This window comes from Helianthus annuus, chromosome 4 (assembly GCF_002127325.2).
Source record: "Helianthus annuus cultivar XRQ/B chromosome 4, HanXRQr2.0-SUNRISE, whole genome shotgun sequence".
NCBI lineage: Eukaryota > Viridiplantae > Streptophyta > Magnoliopsida > Asterales > Asteraceae > Helianthus > Helianthus annuus.
Genome location: NC_035436.2, coordinates 91,718,221 through 91,738,193, shown reverse-complemented (window position 1 = coordinate 91,738,193; position 19,973 = coordinate 91,718,221). Strand labels below are relative to the sequence as shown.

At 39.5% G+C, this 19,973-nt stretch overlaps 1 protein-coding gene across 1 annotated transcript; it reads left to right on the top strand.

Annotated features, from left to right (window-relative positions):
* The first annotated feature begins 10,667 nt into the window (after window positions 1-10,667).
* On the top strand, window positions 10,668-13,255 carry LOC110933791 (protein FAR1-RELATED SEQUENCE 5-like). The gene is made up of 6 exons (XM_022176996.1): window positions 10,668-11,443; window positions 11,510-11,579; window positions 11,638-11,772; window positions 11,897-12,069; window positions 12,165-12,411; window positions 12,557-13,255. The coding sequence occupies exons 1-6, from the start codon at window positions 10,668-10,670 to the stop codon at window positions 13,253-13,255; spliced, it is 2,100 nt and encodes a 699-aa protein (XP_022032688.1).
* Window positions 13,256-19,973: the final 6,718 nt, after the last annotated feature.

Sequence of the window (19,973 nt, the reverse complement as noted above, 5' to 3'; positions counted from 1 at the left end):
TGGGGGAAACCTTTTAACATGAATTGGGAGGAACTGAGATAAACATGCAAATTGGGTTATTATTATGGGTGCACACATAATAACAACGCGGGGTGCATGTGAGTCCCAGTAAATCTCGACTAGTGTGGAAAAGGAATCCCACGTTGTTAGTCAATCTTGTATTAGAACCTCGAAAACTGTGAATACTATAGCAATACTTGACATCCGCTTGAAATGGTCTGTTAATTCGTTCCTTCTTCCCATACTTGTAGAATCATGAACGGACGTGGTGGAGGTCGTCGTGGTGGACGTAGTGGAGGCCGCGGTGGTGGGCGTGGCGAAATCCATATGACCCAAGCTGAGCTACAAGAATTACTCAACGCCCAGGTGGCTGCAGCCTTGGCAGCTTATCAGGCTGGTATGACATGTACCAGACATTCCTTTCCTTTAAATCGTAAACTTGAGTCTTACTTGTTGGTATATTTTCTCTCGTTAATAGGTCAGCCGGCGCCACAAAACCAGCCTCACCCACCGGTTTGCACATTTAAAACTTTCATGGATTGCAAGCCACAGACCTTCAGTGGCACTGAAGGGGCTGTAGGACTTATACGCTGGTTCGAAAAGGCGGAGTCAGTGTTCGCGATATGTAACTGCCCGGTTGGGGATAGAGTAAAGTTTGCAGCAGGCACGCTTGAGGATGGTGCCTTGACCTGGTGGAATGCCCAGGTTCAACTGCTAGGTATTGAGGCGGCAAACGCCACTACGTGGGACGATTTTAAAGAACTGATGAGAGAGGAATACTGTCCTCGAGACGAAATACAGAAGTTAGAGAATGAGTATTATCATCTGAAAATGGTGGGGTCTGAAATTGAGGCGTATGTGAAGCGGTCGTATGAGTTAGCTGATTTGTGTCCGAACTTGTCCCGACCCATGTCCCGAAGAATCGAGTTGTTTATTAAGGGGTTACCTCCACGGGTGAAGGGTTTAGTTACAGCAGCGAACCTCAATAACCTAACCCAGATTGTTAGATTGGCACATAAAATCGTTGACCAGGAGGTGGAGAGCGACTCATTGCCACCTCGTATTTCTAGCACTACCACAGCTGCCACTACTTCCACTGCATCTGCTGCTGATAGCAAACGTAAGTGGAACGATACGGACAAGGGGTCCAACTCTGCACAGCCTCAGAAGAAGACGGATACTGGCAGCACCCGCAGTTCCAGTCAGACAGCATCAGTGAATCAGAACTCGAGTAACAAATCAGGGCAGGGATCATATGCGGGGAAGCTACCCTTGTGCAGCAAGTGTAACTATCATCACAAGGGACAGTGTGCTCGGGTTTGTCATCGATGTAATCGACCAGGGCATATGGCTAGGGATTGTAGGGCCACTTTTCCAGCTCAGCAGCAGTCATCACAGCAGATGGGTAGGCAACAATCTCAACAAAATCAGGGTACTCAGAGAGGGTGTTATCAGTGTGGAGCCGAGGGGCACTTCAAGCGAGACTGCCCTCAGCTGAAGCAGAACACAGGGGGTAGTAAGGGGAACAACAATACGGGGAACAATGCGGGTAATGTCGCGCGTGGGCGCGGGTTTGTGTTGGGAGCTGGTGAAGCGCGGAACGACGGCAACGTGGTTACTGGTACGTTTTCAGTGAACGGTGTTATTGCTTCTATTTTATTTGATTCTGGTGCCGACTGGAGTTACGTGTCTTTGGAATTTAGTTCTCAGTTAGGGTTAAGTCCTACACTTCTCGTAATGAAACACATAGTAGAAATCGCAAATGGTAAAACAATCGAAGCTACACATGTTCTATTTGGGTGTAAAATCGATCTTCTGGGTCAAGTATTCGACATTGACTTAATACCTATTACTCTTGGAAGCTTCGACGTGATCGTTGGAATGGACTGGTTGTCCAAGTATCAAGCGGAGATTCTCTGTAAGGAGAAGATCATACGTGTTCCCCTTCCTAGTGGGGAATTTTTATCAGTTCAGGGTCATCGCAGTGGGACCCCAGTTAGTATTGTTTCGGCAATGAAGGCTCAGAAGTATTTGCGTAAGGGCTATCCTGCTATTTTAGCTCTTGTCACTGATTCACCGTCTGACGAAAGGAAAATTGAGGATCTTCCAGTTGTTCGTGAATATCCTGACGTATTTCCTGAGGAACTCCCTGGTTTACCTCCACATCGTCAGGTGGAATTCCAGATCGACCTCGCCCCAGCGGCAGCCCCGGTTGCTCGTGCTCCTTATCGTCTTGCGCCAGGGGAGCTACAGGAATTGTCAAACCAACTCCAATAGCTGTTGGATAGGGGTTTCATCCGACCTAGCTCTTCCCCTTGGGGAGCCCCAGTCCTATTTGTAAAGAAGAAGGATGGGTCTTTCCGGATGTGTGTAGATTATCGCGAGCTCAACAAGGTGACGGTTAAAAACCGTTATCCTTTACCTCGTATTGACGACTTGTTTGACCAGCTGCAAGGGTCAAGTTTTTACTCCAAGATCGACTTAAGGTCGGGTTACCATCAAGTGCGAGTCAGGGAAGAAGACGTTCCCAAAACCGCGTTTCGGACGCGATACGGCCACTATGAGTTCTTGGTTATGCCATTCGGGTTAACCAACGCACCAGCGGTCTTCATGGACCTCATGAACCGCGTGTGCAAGCCATACCTTGATGACTTCGTTATCGTTTTTATCGACGACATTCTAATTTATTCCAAGAACAAGGAAGATCATGAGCGGCATCTGCGCCTCATCTTAGAACTCCTGAGGAGGGAGCAACTGTACGCAAAATTTTCGAAGTGTGATTTTTGGATACGGGAGGTGCATTTTCTGGGGCATATAGTTAATGAGTTGGGCATACATGTGGATCCTGCCAAGATCGACGCCATTAGAAATTGGGCGACACCAAAGAATCCTTCGGAGGTGCGGCAATTTCTCGGTCTAGCAGGGTACTATCGTCGTTTTATTCAGAATTTCTCGAAGATTGCTCAGCCACTCACCTCATTAACACAGAAGAAGGTAGTTTACTCATGGGGAACGAAACAGGAGGATGCATTCCAACTTTTGAAACAAAAATTATGCAGCGCGCCGATTCTATCTCTACCAGATGGTACCGAGGATTTTGTGGTTTATTGTGATGCTTCGATTCAGGGTCTCGGTTGCGTGTTGATGCAACGCGAGAAGGTGATAGCTTATGCTTCTCGTCAGTTGAAGGTACACGAGAAAAACTACACGACACATGACTTGGAACTAGGAGCAGTGGTTTTTGCACTGAAGATTTGGAGGCATTATCTCTACGGCACGAAATGCACCATCTATACTGATCACAAGAGCCTTCAGCATATCTTCGACCAGAAAGAGTTGAATATGCGTCAGCGTCGCTGGGTAGAGTTGTTCAATGATTACGAGTGTGCCATCAAGTATCACCCGGGTAAAGCTAACGTTGTAGCAGATGCTCTTAGCCGCAAGGAACCGAAACCGAAGCGTATTCGTGCCCTACAGCTTACTATTCACTCTGATCTACCTGCTCGGATCCGTTCAGCTCAGATTGAAGCGTTAAGGGAAGAAAATATCGAGGCTGAAGGATTACGAGGTCTACACAAGAAGAAGTTCGAGCAACGGTCTGACGGTATCTACTACTTCATGGAACGAATATGGGTTCCTTCATTTGGTGATCTTCGAGAGCTTGTGATGGATGAAGCACACAAGTCACGATATTCTATTCACCCAGGGTCCGATAAGATGTACCAGGACCTCAAGGTTTTGTATTGGTGGCCGAATATGAAAGCTCTCATCGCAACATACGTGAGTAAGTGCTTGACTTGTGCTAGGGTCAAAGCAGAGTACCAGAAACCTTCGGGTCTACTTCAGCAGCCGGAGATACCCATGTGGAAATGGGAACAGATCGCTATGGATTTTGTTACGGGGTTACCGAGAACGCAGGCTGGGAACGATACCATATGGGTGATTGTCGACCGTCTCACAAAGTCAGCACACTTCTTAGCAATCAAGGAGACAGATAAGTATTCGCAGTTCGCAGCAGTGTACCTTAAAGAGGTGGTTTCTAGGCACGGAGTGCCGACTTCTATTATTTCTGATCGAGATCCTCGTTTCACTTCGGAGTTATGGCAGGCTATGCATAAGTCGTTCGGCTCGCGTCTCGATATGAGCACGGCCTATCACCCACAAACGGATGGTCAGAGTGAACGCACCATTCAGACGCTAGAGGATATGTTACGGGCATGCGTTATTGATTTTGGAAAAGGATGGGAGAAGCACTTGCCGTTGGTCGAGTTTTCCTACAATAACAGCTACCACACCAGTATCAAGGCGGCACCATTTGAGGCACTGTACGGGAGGAAGTGTCGTTCACCTCTTTGCTGGGCTGAAGTGGGTGATAGTCAGATCACAGGTCCTGAGATAGTACTCGAAACTTCAGATAAGATCGTGAAAATCAGAGAACGTATGGCAGCTGCTCGTGATCGTCAGAAAGCCTATGCAGACAAGCGTGCCAAAGAGGTAGTGTTTGAAGTGAATGACCGAGTCATGTTGAAAGTCTCACCGTGGAAAGGGGTTGTGCGCTTTGGGAAACGTGGCAAGTTGAATCCACGATATGTTGGGCCGTTTAAGGTTCTGGAGCGTATCGGTAAGGTGGCTTATAGATTGGAGTTACCCACTGAACTGGGTAATGTTCACGATGTATTCCATGTGTCGCAGTTGAAGAAGTGTTATGCTGACGACCCATTAACGGTACCTTTTCAAGAGTTAAAGATCGACGACAAGCTGCAGTTTGTAGAAGAACCCATCGAGATCATGGATCGTGAGGTCAAAGTGCGTAAACACAGTCGTATTCCTATTGTGAGGGTTCGTTGGAACTCAAGACGTGGACCGGAGTTCACGTGGGAGCGCGAGGATCAGATGAAACTAAAGTACCCTCATCTTTTTCCCAAAGACAAAGCAGAATCAAGCAAAACTGGTGAATCTCGGGGCGAGATTCCTCTTCAAGTTGGGGATGATGTCACACCTGAGCAAAATCTGCATCAACCCTGATAATCACGTCGCGCCTTGGGCTTACTTGTCAAATTTCGGGGCGAAATTTCTTTCAAGTTGGGGATGATGTGACAACCCGTATTTCCAAGGTTAGCATTTCTTAAATCCCACAACCTCTAGCGTGTGCTCCTACGTTCGTCCATTATATGTTTGTGTGTGTGCGAATGATTATCGATGAAATCCCTTATGCATGAATTCACGAGATATGTATTATTTGGTATGTTGGATAACCATGCTATGGTTTGATCATGAATTCGTTATTTGAATATTGGTCGTTAATTGCATATTGGTTAAGAGTTACTGTAACCACTCATAACACTTGCAGCCCAACCCACTGAATGAAGTGATTAGCTTTCGGCCCATATCACTTTAGTTGCAACCTGAGCCCACCTATCTCTTATGTATACGTAATGTTCCATAGTCTTCTCATCGTAACAAGTTGCAAACCCTAATCTCCTCCCCAACCCTCTCGAGCAACCTGCCATCAACCCTCAAATCAAATCCCTTCCCTTCTCTTGTATTCAGGTAATCACAATCTCATTGCACTGTGTATGTCGATCATGCGTGTATATGTATACCCTTATGTATGTGACCTGGTACAAATGAATATCCAATGATTCTGTGATGATATATGTCGAGTTATTTATGTGCGAGCATAGTTGATTGTTACTGTAACCGCAAAACTGATGTGCTTCGGAATTTGATAATTGGTTGGCAATTTTATTGTGCGAAACTTTGATTGACAACCGGTATGTATGCATGTATTTTTGTAATATTAAGTGGATGTATATAGACTAATTATGACCTAGAATATTGTCAATAATTAGCCTGAATGATGACTTAGAATTCATAGTATAGTTGAAAGTCAATGTTATAATATGTAACCGATATAATTAACATTCCAATCATTGTTGCACATGGAATTTAGATCATATTGATAGTGCATATTTTGGTCCAATCAAGCAATAGGATAGTGTTTTTTTGGTCCAATAAAGTTGAAGATACATGAGCCATTATCTTGATTACATGAGTTCTTGTGCATATTTAAGGGTGATGTGATGACATGAGTTCTTGATAACAATGGCATGGATATATGTGATATTAGCATGATTTTTCCTTGTTGAAATTACTAGATAATCATGTGTGAACTGATTGTCATTTACTTTGAAATTGTGTGACTCAATTAATGACTGATGTGGCCGACCCATTACATGAAATTGGCAGCATGATTCAGTAATCAAATCCCATGTGACTCCATCAACAAATTCGGTCCACTCATATTAGGAGAAAGGACATAGTGGTCGGCCATTATAGGTGTAAAATGTTAATGAGAATAATGAATGTAATGAGGTTAAACCTTAATATATATATATATATATATATATATATATATCACCCACTACATACATGATATGTTAAATTGGTAATCGGTCATTGTTGTGAACGCCGAACTAATGGTGGGTTTAAGGGTTGGCCTCAAGGGTTGGGTAAGGGAGCTCAAGATTCCGATATGAAACCTAACCCAGGAATTGCACGGACCGAGTGGGCTCGGTTCTGTCTTTGGGCCGGTTATATGTCCACCAAATGAAGTAGGTCGTGCAACACAATGAAAGTCCTGCGTGGGCTGAGTAACACATTCAGTGAACACTTGTGTTATGTGTGGACATTCGGACCACACATGATGACTTTATGCCTAAGCCCACACGTCTGTTGACGAGTTATATCTAACAGGGTTATACGACTAACCAAACTCCAAGGTCTTGCAATGTGGGTCAATTAAATATGGGCATCATACGTAACCAGTGTGTGAAATGAGTATGCTTAGATTAGGTGCATATCATTGTTATTATGTAAATTGGTGATATATGGATAGGGATGCTACTTGCTTGTGCTATTGAATGACAACCTGTTGATTATGTTCACTGAAACGTGGAGTTGTTTTGAAATGCTAAAGTAGTGCATGGTCCCACAATAATGTACTTACGTTATTATACATTAGGTCGAGTGTAGCGGACATAATATTTAACGCGTAGAAGTACATAGCGAACCGAGCAACCCAAGGTGAGTTCACTACATTCGAGCATGCGTCCCAGTGGTTGGGGACAGTCAGTGGGTATTCCATGGGGGGATAAGGCTTTGGGTAAAAACGGGTATATTGGTTAATAATCTCACCTATCATCTTTTGTAAGTCCCTCATCGGGTATTAGTTAGTAGCGCTACTTAGGTTTGGCACCCTCACCCCGTGCCTGTAGAGGACGGAGGTGAACTAATGACCCAGTCTGGCCCAGTACTAGATAGGAGTACGTGGGAAGGGCAGTCGTGTATTTCAGGAGTCGTCATTGTTCGGAAATGAGATATTAACAATATTACTTGCATTGGTTATTGAACTGTTTTACATACAACGGGTAACAAACGTTTTCTAAAACTGTGAACTCACCAGCTTTGTCTGATACACTTGTTACATGCTCGCAGGTCATTAGGTGATTGAAACAGGAGCTTGTTGGCTGGAGAGCAGGAGTGGTCATGGTCATGCAGAGGACATATTTATCAAACACTTATTTATTATGATCGTTTAGAACTTACTTATGAATTATTTATGCTTCCGCTGAACTTATGGTTTTTGAACAACTTATGTTTGGGATTTCAGTATTATTAAATGATGAAACTTTATTTCAAACTTGTGATTCAATGTAATTGGTGGCTCATTGCTAGTCGTCACACGCCTAACAGGGACACTCCCTAGGTGGTAATTTGGGGGTGTGACACTACAACTTCCTTCTCTCGATCTCCTCTCCCTCTCCATGAGCCGGCGGCCGGTGAAGCCGGCGCCGTTAGATCTCCGACAACACCCACACACGCAACAACCACTTCCTCGTTCCCTCCCGTCTTCAAACCGGTGAGCCACCGGGAAGAGCCGCCGTAGAGGCGGCGGTGGTTTTCGAAGTCCCAGTCACACTCACAAACTCGCAAGCCCCCCCTCCTGACGACGTTCCGAAGGCGATTAGCGTGGCGGCAGACCTGGTTTCTTCTGACCGGCGATGTTGAAGATGACGGTGATGTTGTGAAGATAATGGTCATGTGGACTCGGGTCAATCATAGGTCTTCGGTTCAACATCAGGTTTGAGTTTTGTTTGACTGTTTTGAGCTCAAGTCAGGTTATGGGTCTCGGGTCACCCACGGGTTTGTTCGGGTCAGATTTGAGGAGTATACGGGTCAGATTCAAGCTCAGACGGTAGTTTTGGTTCAAGATTCGCGTTATGTTATAGATTTGGGTGTAGTTCGGGTCAGCTTATTGTTCGGGTCAGACGTGGTTTCGGTTCGGTCAACAAAAATCAACTTGTGGTTTGGTTTATTATGGTTCGGATCAGTTTCGGTATGTGTACGGGTCTCGCGGGTCAAGTCTCGTGGTTCGGTCAGACGACTCAGTTCGGTCGACTCGGTTAACACCCGAGTCAACTCGGGTCAACAACGGGCACAACGGGTCAAGGCATGGACAGTTTGGTTAACTTAGTTCGGGTCCGAGTCAAACCAGTCAACACAGCAGGTTGACTGGTCAATACTGGTCAACTCAGGTCAACGGACGGTCAATGAAAGTCAACTGGTCAAACTTCAGTCAACGACAGTCAACTGTCGGGTCAAACGTGGTCAACTTAGGACCCGGTAAAGTTTAGACGTAGCAAATATTTATTTCATTAGCTTAGATTTTCAGATTACGCGACCGAGCTCGACCCGTTTCGACAAGATATTAGTTACGTGTTTGATAGAGTTGATGAAAACTATATTTAGTTGATTATATTGATTGAAATGTTGTTAAATTTTTTACAAATAACGACAACTTTGATTGTCGGGGCAACCTAAAAACAGGGGAAACCAGGTCAGCTCGGAAATTTTTTTTTTCTATTAAATTGCTGTACTAAAAACGCATCAGAAAAATTAAATTTCCATAAATTGGCTCATTTCGAAGACAGTAATTCGTAGACAATTCAGACAGTTCACAGTGACAGACAGTTTTATGTGTCCATTGCGTTTTAGAAATAAGACAGTTCACAGTGACAGACAGTTCACAGTGACAGACAGCTATTGCGTTTTAGAAAAAAACACATTTTTAAGTGTTTTTAGTCATTGTGTTTTAGGTAAAACACATTTTTTAGGTGTTTTCAGTCCATTGCGTTTTAGAATGAGTCATTTTTAAGTGTTTTCTGGCCATTGCGTTTTACATATAAGACATTTCTTTGTGTTTTTGGTGCATTGCGTTTTAGGTAAAACACATTTTTATGTGTTTTCTGGCCATTGCGTTTTACAAAAAAGTCATTTCTTTGTGTTTTTTGTGCATTGCGTTTTACAAATAAGTCATTTTTTTGTGTTTTTGGTGCATTGCGTTTTAGGTAAAACACATTTTTATGTGTTTTCTGGCCATTGCGTTTTACAAAAAAGTCATTTCTTTGTGTTTTTTGTGCATTGCGTTTTAGAAAAATGTCATTTTTTAGGGTTTTTTTTTCATTGCGTTTTACGATACTGGGGTTTTTTCTATTGCGTTTTACGCAACTGGGTTTTAAATTTTTTTTTTCAAAATATAGCAATAGTATACTCGTTTTAAAGATAAAAAAACACTCGTTTTTTTGGTGCAATTTTTATAAAAAAATAATGTCGTATGAAAGAGTTATTAACGTTTAAAAAATGGGGGGAATTGGAGGAGAGAGAAACTATTGGCTTGGATTGACTAGATTGCCCCTGAAAAAAGTCACGCGCCTCTTTTTTTACTTTCAATTTCCCTGATTTAATCTTAGCCCTTGATTAAGTAAATGGATGGTCAAGATCACTTCCTAGCCTTCCTAGCCAAATAAACTTCCTATTATATCTCCACCCTTCCAAATAATATACTTTTCAAAAGATCCCTTTTATTTTCGTATAGATGATATATATTTCTTTTAATATATAATAATAGTAATAATAGCAGCTTCTTTCGTATCATGTGTATTTTAGCAGCCCAAACTTCATGCGACAGAAAATAGCAGCAATTTTAATTCGGTCTCTGGCACTCTACTCTGCCCAACTGGCTGGTCTTTTCCATATTACTCATTTTCGCTTCATTTGCACCAGGACCTGCCAAAACACAATATAATATAATATAATACTAAAACTAACTAAAAAAATAAATAACTATACAATAATTATACAATTTACACAGGACAAACATGTGAATTTTACCCTACATCACCTAATAACAACCAACAAGGTAATTAATATTTTTCGTTGGCAAACAATGTTATGAATCTTAAATCCAATAAAATAAGGTTATTGTTGAATCTTAAATTCAATAAAATAAGGTTTCTTGTTATTTATTAATATTATTATTTTGCCTAATACAACTTCATTTATTTTAACAAAAGAAAAAAAAAAAACAAAAACCTACAGCCTACGGACTGCCAACTTTTATCATATTTTTAACTACATTTTTAATGGTTGGCTAGTTGGTTATACAACTATATACCCCTTGAATTCATGATTATACACTATATTGGGTTTTTACATTTTTAACGATAAGATTCTGAATTCATGATTATTTTGTATGATGCTACTTCATTTATTTTTACTTTTTTCAATGTTAAGATTCGGAAGAACTTGTGAGGAGTAACTGTTATATGTCACCAAATGGAACAAAATATTGGGTTCCAAATGTAGTCCCCGGCTGTAAACCTGCTTTGTTCGCGGAATTTGACACATGGGAAGATGTTGTTAGGATGTATCAAGAATATGCCGAAAACGCCGGTTTTGATACCAGGTTATCAACCATCAGACGGTATAATGGTCAAATAACTCATAGGTACATTGTATGCAACAAAGAAGGTAAGACGCGTGGTAAATCAGTTGACTCCATTGTTATTGAATCAACTCCAGTTAAACAACACGGTAGCAGTGTTAAGGTCACCGATTGCAAGGCATGTATTAAGCTGAAAAGAAAAGTAGATGGTAAAGAACGTTATATGATATATAAATTTGTTGAGGCGCACAATCACAAACTAGTTTCGTTTGAAAATATGGACCTGATGAGAAGTAGAAGACAATTAGGCTTTGTAGATGAAGAATTTATCCACAATATGCAGGCGAACGGCTTTGGTGCAACTGTTTCGCACCGTACGCAAGCTACTTTGAAGAGGGGTCACTATCTTGTAGCAGGTACAAGGACTGATTACAAGAACTGTAGTAGGGATTTTAGGTGTTTTATTGGTGATAAAGATGCTCAACTATTGGTAGATAAGATGGATAATCGTGTGAAACATTTAAACAACTGTTCGTACGACAAGATAGTAGTAAATGGTGAGTTGAGGTCAATACTTTGGGTTGATCATGTTTCGAAATGCAATTACAAGGTCTTTGGTGATGTTCTAGCCTTTGATGCCACGTATAGCACAAACATGTAAGTATTATATTTTCATTAATTTACCATGCAACTTATGTTACTTACAAAATGATTTTTTTTAAGGTATAACATGATATTTGTTCCGTTTACCGGTGTTGATCACCATAAAAAAATGTGTCATTTTTGGTGCTGGGTTGTTATATGATGAAACAATTGACTCCTACAAGTGGTTACTTGAGTGCTTTCTTAAGGTACATGATAAGCAACCAAGGTTAGTATTAACCGATCAGGAGGATCCGGCTATGAAGCAAGTCGTTTCATTAGTTTTAACTGAAGCAACACATAGACTTTGCATGTGGCATGTGACAAAGAAGATTCCTGCTAAGGTATACTTAAACATTACGTTAGCTATATTACTTTTAATTTGGATATATTGTGTATGACAAACAGAATATTTACTTGACCTACGATCCATTAAATATAGTCGTGTCACATATTTTGTGCTTTCAGATATTTGGATCTTTGCTGAAAAACACCAATATCCGGGCTCATTTACATAAACTTGTTTGGAGCGTGTTTATCAAACCTTCGACATTTGAGAAAAAATGGCGTGATATGTTGGATGAATTCGACTTACATGGAAACACATGGTTAACCGACATGTATGAGATTAGAGAACAATGGTACCTGCATATTTTAGGGATTTACCTATGTGTTGTTTGATGAAAACAACATCAAGGTGTGAGAGCTCTAACTCATTATTCAAGGTATACTCTAGTGAAGGTAATATGCTTGTTCAGTTTATGTTGTGCTATGAAACTGCATTGGATGCTCAGCGATACAATCAACAAGTTCTTGAACACGCTTCATCAAATACAACACCTACATTTCGAACCCATTTAGCAATTGAACGTCACGCAACACAAATATACACACGTACTATCTTTGACGAAGTTCAAAATGAGATTTTTAAGGGACTTTACTTCTGTTCCCAAGAAAGTGTGGAATATAAAGATAGTCAGGAGGTTTGTATTATTAGACACATTGACAAGAGAAAAGAGCATGTTGGCGACTATACGGTAGATTGAAACTAATTTATTATATTGTTTCTATTCTAACAATGATTACTAACTAACACAAAAGCATTAACATGTATTTGATTTTTTTCAGGTTACCATTAATTTGGTTGACAACACCATGACTTGTTCTTGCATGGGCTTTATTCGTCTCGGATATCTTTGTCGACATGTTTTTTGTGTCTACAAAAATATGAATATAGAACAAATACCAGAACTTTACCAGGTTACACGTTGGATGATAGATGCATTGCCATCAAATGTTTTTAGTATTGAAAACAGGTATGGAGTTGCGGTTGACGAACTAACGAAACTCAGGCAGGATGCAACGGCTTCATTCGAGGCATGCGTTAACCGTTTATGGCGTGACATGGAAAGACTTTCAGAATTTGCGGATGAGATGAAGAACTTGAAGAACAAAATATATGAGGAAGTTCCTATCCAGCCTGCTTATAATAGTAAGGAAGTTGTCATGGCAAATTTGGCAGGTGTTGTTTCTTCGTCAAAAGAGGTTACACTAACCGCACCACAAGGAATACGGAATAAAGGTAGCGGTACCAAGCATCGGTTAATTGGCCCAGGTGAAAAAGCTATGGAGAAGAGCAAGAAAAAGAAAACCACCAGATTCTGTAACACATGTCTTATGTATGTTGATGATCATGATTCTCGTAACTGTCCCGACAAGATAAATCCTACCACTGATCAAGATTCTGGGAATTGTAGCACCAAGAATCCCCCTACCAACCATCGACAAACTCGCAGGCGTAGCACAAGGAAAAAATCTACCATTTAATTCAATTTTCATTTGTTAGTACTTTGAGTATGTTTTGTTTTATTATCTATTGAGTGGATTTTCTATTGGAGACTTTAAGATTTTTGGGTTTTAACTTTTGTCCAGTTTGTTATGTTATGGATTCTGGTTTATGGTTCAATTAGGAACCTATTTTGTGTCTAACTGGTTTGAACTTGTCATAAGTTTCATGAGCTTCAGCAATCACATTCCACTTCCATTACCAGTATGAATTGCACTTTGTATTATGTAAGTCAACTTTATCATTATCTTTATAATTTAGAGTCTAAGCAAAAAAGAGATTCAGTAATTTGGTTGTTCAATCATATGTTACTCTGCGTGGTTAATTAATACACAAAAAAATACCTTTTTGTCGGTATACAAATTCGTGTATCATACAAGTATATATTACGTTTTTTTATAAACTTCGTTTGTACTCGGTACTATACCATCAACATATAGCCTCTATCAATACACCAAAAGTGGAAAAAAAGTACCGTAACATAAATAATTGCCATGTCTTATAATAAGCAAACTTGACAGTAAAAGACTAAAATGAATAAAAGGTTATGCATCTAAATTGCTTGCGAATTAATGGCATCCACAATTCTGGCCTTGTGCAGGTTGATATCAGATAGTATAATCTTTGCAACATATTTTTTCTTGGCCATCAACAAGTGTTTGTTCGGTTTACTCTTTTGTGTAGCAAACCCACAGTCCCATTTGTTTCCTCTAGTTCCCATATAAGTTTCCATGTGCCTCATAACATATACACCGCTATCTATGGCAGTCGTGTACCACTGCAAATTTAAACGGATTGGCGTCTGAGCTTCCACTAACTCTGCATTAATATGTCTAACCGACCTCATATATCTAACCAGATATTCCTTCTACATCAAAAAACAAAACAAAAATATAGTTGAGAAACTACGTAATAGTATCTTTAAAATCAAAGAGACTTATTACCACTTCTGAAGCTGTGATCATGCATTCCTTTCTATGTTTATCAGTTGGGTTCCGCTCTTGCATATCCAGATTGTCGATAATGACAATTGATGGATTTTTTTATATCAAAACATAACAAATAATAACAATTGTTGGACAGAATGGGAAAGAATATTAATTCAAAAGTCGCTAGATCCATCATAGTCTGATCACCATTGACCATTCGATGAACATTTCTTTTGAACAAAGCATTCAAATTTTGTTCCGATGTACTGTTCCTGGTCTGTTTCAAATAAAATAAACTTAACACATTATTTGTAAAACACATAACACAAATTTAAAAATTTTAATAAACAACGAACTTTGACTTCAAGAATATGTAATAACACAAATAAAAAACAAATTTTAGCTTATAACATATCCTACACGACTTTTTTGAAAGTGTTGGAAGACATATAACATATCTTACACATACCTCTTATATGTGTAGGATCAAAATAAATAAATAAACATAGAAAAAAAATCAACACAACCCATATTGAACTAAATGATACATACCACAATTGAGGTACTGCTGAAAAGCCTTTTTGGTAAGCCTTTGGGCCTCCTCGCCTCATAATAATTTAATACCAATGCTCAACAGTCACAATGTGATTTACCATACAACTCGGCTGTAAGCTTTCAAAGTTTCCTCGTCTACCAATACTTCCATAGCAGGTCTTGAACATCTCCTCACTGCACTCAAAGAACACATTAAAAACTACATATAAAACTATACACTAGATATACAAACTCATTTTCATATTGAGAATCTTACTTTGATCTCCGTATGCCCTCCAAAGATATTTCCATACTTGCTCCTCTTCTTTGGTTTCATTTTCGTTAAAATCAATAGGCATGTTTAGATAGGGCAACCTGATTTGATTATCACGCCATTTTGATTCAGATCTAAGCACTTGATTTTCTTTTATTCGTGACATTATCACGGTAAGTGGTACATGATCATCCGCTTCATTGTATACATATTCATTTCTTTTACAAACGGGTGTGGTGGGCTCGTCCATATCAAACTCTTGTGTGACTCCCAAGCTAAACGATGGTGCATCTGAAGTCGCACCTGACTTACTAAGACGGTCAACACTACCAAATAAAATTTCCATGTTGGATGGATCCTTCCAGAATTGTGACAAATCATTTCATCTTCAACTGTCATCAGCTCCTTCCCTTTCAGGCTTTTCGCCGGACTACTTTCAACCAAGCTATTGCATTGAGGTATGTTAACATTCCCTGTTAGGATGTTACCTTCATTTCCAAATAGACTATGGTATTTCTTTGATAAAATCTTCAGGTCCTCATCATCAGGAAACTTTCGCAATGCTTTTATTATTGTACACTCAAATTCATCTTTGTCACTATACAATAATGTAATCAAACCATCTAGCTTGTCCAAATAATCCTACAAAATATTGTAAGCCAAACCAAATAAGACCATCAAATGACTTACTTTGTTGAAGCAAAGTAAGTATGTCGACTAACAATCAACCTACATATATAATGAAATTACAAACACGTAAACAAAAGCCGGTATTATATGCAAATATAGACAACTGTAGGTATAAACAACTATAGTGTACAATATTGTATGTTTAACCACATTTATTCAAAGAATCTATACTTACTTTCAGCGTGTCACTGTTGGATTTATCTTCACTTGCTTTGTTATTATCTTCCTTGATAACTCTAGCAACTTTAACAAATAGCTGTCTTATATTTCCTCTACCAAATCCTCCACCTTCAATCTCGATCTTCTCCCTAAGCTTCATTCTCTCCATGTTCCATTCGGCCATTGCGAAATTCCTTCTTTGAAATTGTATTCCATTGCATGTTGTAGAATCAAGATATAATAACTACACGTCTAACAAAGATTTTTATAAATCATATGCATGTGTTTTATATAATAAATTATCGAAACTATACTAACCAACAATATTGTTAGAGGACCGTTGAAGACACTCTTTGCATCATCTCTTACTCAATCAACCTTGCAATTACGTATAGCTGAGTATATCATTGAACACCAATCAACCGTGCTGATAACTCTACCCTTTGGAAAGAATGGAAGATAGGACAATTCACAATTTCCATTTTTTTTGACAATCTATCATGATTGTCAAAAACAACATCACAAAATCTACTATGGACAGCCAGTCAGCTTGTGTGTATGTTTTTAATCTTCTCACTATATCCGAAGGGCTTATATCAGACTTCCCATAAACATTTTTCCATACTTTGCTTACATTTTTGCTTTCTTTTGAGTCTGAATTCTTTACAAGCATCAACCCACCAACAGGAACACCAATCAACGTATGAATCGCCGCTTTTGTTATCTTTATTGAGGCGTTCTCATATCTATACACAATCTTTTAGTAACCAATCGGTCCACTACATAATGGCCTAACATCCCAGGAATCCCATCAATGGTTAAAGAAAGCATTCTCTCAAAACCCATTTGTTTAACACTAGCCCTTTGTACTTCTGACAAACCATTAATACCTTCATGTAATGATTTTGGTGATGATCTGGTAGTTATACTTGGCATCTCTTGTAACACACCTTTTATTTTACCTTTATGCAGTTTGTCTTTTCCTTTTGCTTCCTTCTTTACATTTACCAACTCACTAGTATGCATAGGGCTTTCAAAGTCATCATCTATGACTAGTATACTCTATGTTCCACCACCATTTTCAACTTTAACTACATTACATCACATAAACACCAATCAACTACATTGCATCACATATAACATAAAATAATATACCTACATAAACCAAAAATACCATCTTGTCTGTGAAAGGTCGGGGATGCTTTTCCCTCAACTCGCATTCTCTTAGCCTTTCTTGAAGGTCCTACATTTTACAACATAACAATAATTTACAATTACACAAACATAAAAAACTACATCTACATTAGCTACATCTACGAGTAGCTCTTGAGCCTTTGGGCTTGTTTACACCCCTACCTTTTACTTATCAACAAATGAAACCAAAAAAATCATCTGTATGATTAAACTAACCTGTCCTTCCAACATTTTTAGTTTCGGAATCATCTATTATAATGAGGTTTCCATCATCGTTTGAGCGCTTGCTAGCATACGTTTTCAATGCACCTCTACCACTCGTATTTAATAAAAATTACAATTTCTTTTTTCAGAATAAGTACAATTTGGATAAAAAAAAGTTTCATAAGCATCTTGAGATGGGAATTAAAAGCTACACTCATAGTGATACATTATTCTCAGACCTGGCACTTTAGATTATAGCTGCAATAGATAAATAAAATAAAACTTAATTAAACATTTCAACACAACTACGCAAATTATTCCAGCAACACTAAATAAAAGATTAATCATTTTAAGTTTAGAAAAAACCCCAAATATATTCATCATATCTTTCAGTGATTTTAATACAAACAATTTGAAATCCTACACCCACAATACTTACTACCCAACATCTATTAGGCTACGTACAAACAATTTCATCATAATCATATTCAAAAAAAATAATTACCTATTCATATATATGTATTAATTTACAACATTCCTGAGGAATAGTGACTTAACGGCACTTATAACGGCACCTACCTGCCTTATCTTTCTCCTTTCCTCTGGTTTTATTCAAACAATATAAACCCTATTTCAAAAACACTTATAGCTGCACACACCCCTCTGTCTTCTCCCTCACTTCACCGGCGACTGGAACCGGGTATCGGCCGGCAGCCCGGCGCCATTCTTCTCCGACAAGCACCCCCAGCCCCCACTTCATCTTATACCCACAATTCAGCCCTCATTTCTTCGAATTCTTCTCACACCCGCATGAATTATGGACCAGAAAGAGAGAGCCGCCGCACACGGCGGCGACGCAGCGACGAACAGAGAGGGAACGGAGAAAGGGAGACGTGAAAGGGAACAGAGAGGAGATGGTGAGTATAGTGACGGTGTTCGTTTCTCTGATTACGCAACGGTGGTGGCTCGGTCGGAGCGTCAGACGACGGTGGCAGTTTGTAGATTAGGGTTCCTTGAAGGTCGATGTCGACCTTAAATCACAGGAGCAATGATCGATCTCCATGGTCAAGCCACGTATTTCAACGGGTGTATGACACAGAAGGTTAACTATTGTTCAGTCCTTTTGGTTCTGTTTATTTCTGTTGTAAATTTGTTATGAAAAATGTTAACTGTTTGTTTTGTTCATAGTTGAATGCCACAATCAAGCATGGAGTACCGATAGTTTGCAACGGCATAGAGAGGGTTTGGACCCTTTCAGTTTTTCTTCTGCGAGGTAACTGACATCATCTTTTGTTGTTAGTTTTGGTAAATCAGTATATGTTGTTTTCGATCTACTACCTGCTTGCCTGCGATATATGGAAGCTATATATTCTTTTCACTTCTTTTGTTAAAGCAATGTAGTTAGGCTTGCTATTTACCAACAAAATTGTGTTATTTCGGAGAATAATTTCCACTTATTTGATTGTTACGGGTTCAAGTAGTTTAGGCACATATTAGTATCGGTCCTGTTAGAACCATTACTGGTATTTTTTTCTATTGTTTTTGATCGATGTAAAATACGTGTCGACATACTTTTGTACTTAAGACTACTTTGTTTTGTAAGTTTTCTCTTTCGATTGCTATATCGAATCAAAAATCGGGTTGCCCCGCCGCGAAGCGCGGGTGTAACCCCCTAGTTACCGATATATTACCTATACAATGGAATGAACAGTAACATTATTAACAGATTAGCAAATGGAATCGTGTACCGGTACAGGTACCCGATTTATTAAACCGGTGTATTTTCGTTACCGGTGTCGTACCAGTACCGACCGGTACCAAACTGGTATCGTGTACCGGTATCGGTACGTGATTTATTAAACCGGTGTATTTTTGTTACAGGTTCGGTGTCGTACCAGTACCGACCGGTACCAAACCGTACCGTACCAGGTATATTCCGATACCGAACTGTACCGTACCAGGTAAAATTCCGTACCGGTACCCACTTTTGGGGATCTCCCTAACGGTCTTTTTGGTACCGGTTGGTACCTAGCTCATCAAGTCCTGTAGCAACGCAGCAATGCAAGTATTTGCACCGTTTAGATTATTTTTTATACACACAGTAAGTAAACTATATTTCGTTTGAATGAGGTTTTATATACACAATAACTTATTTTGCTTTCTTTTTTTTTCTGTAATTAATGAATTGTAGCATGTAAAATTAACTTGGATATTTAGAATATTGATGAGCAAATCGTATCAAATCCTATAACCAAATTGGTATCGTATCGGTACCAAATTTACTATACCAAATCATTTTTTGTACCAATTTGGTACCCACCTTTTGGCATTTTCAGAATCGTTACTTTCGGTTCGACACCGGTCTAGCACCATACCTGTATTTATTGATTTTTACCTTCAAATACCATACCGTATTGTACCGAGCATTTTCGGTGCCGGTACCTAATTTCAATGATTTTCCGGATAGGTACTTTCGGTGCCGTTACCGGTACCGAGCTCATCCGTATTTTAACGTGTTAGCGTCGTAATAACTGAACTGAAAACAACTGAATTTCCAACGTGTAGGACGCGTGGGTCCTATTATTATATATTAGGTTATTTAAAATCATTTTTTTGGACGGAATGATTATCCTTACCACGTCATTTTTATTTATGTTTTGATATTCGGTATCTGCTTGCCGTTGCTGACACGCCTTTTGTAGTCATTAGTCCCCG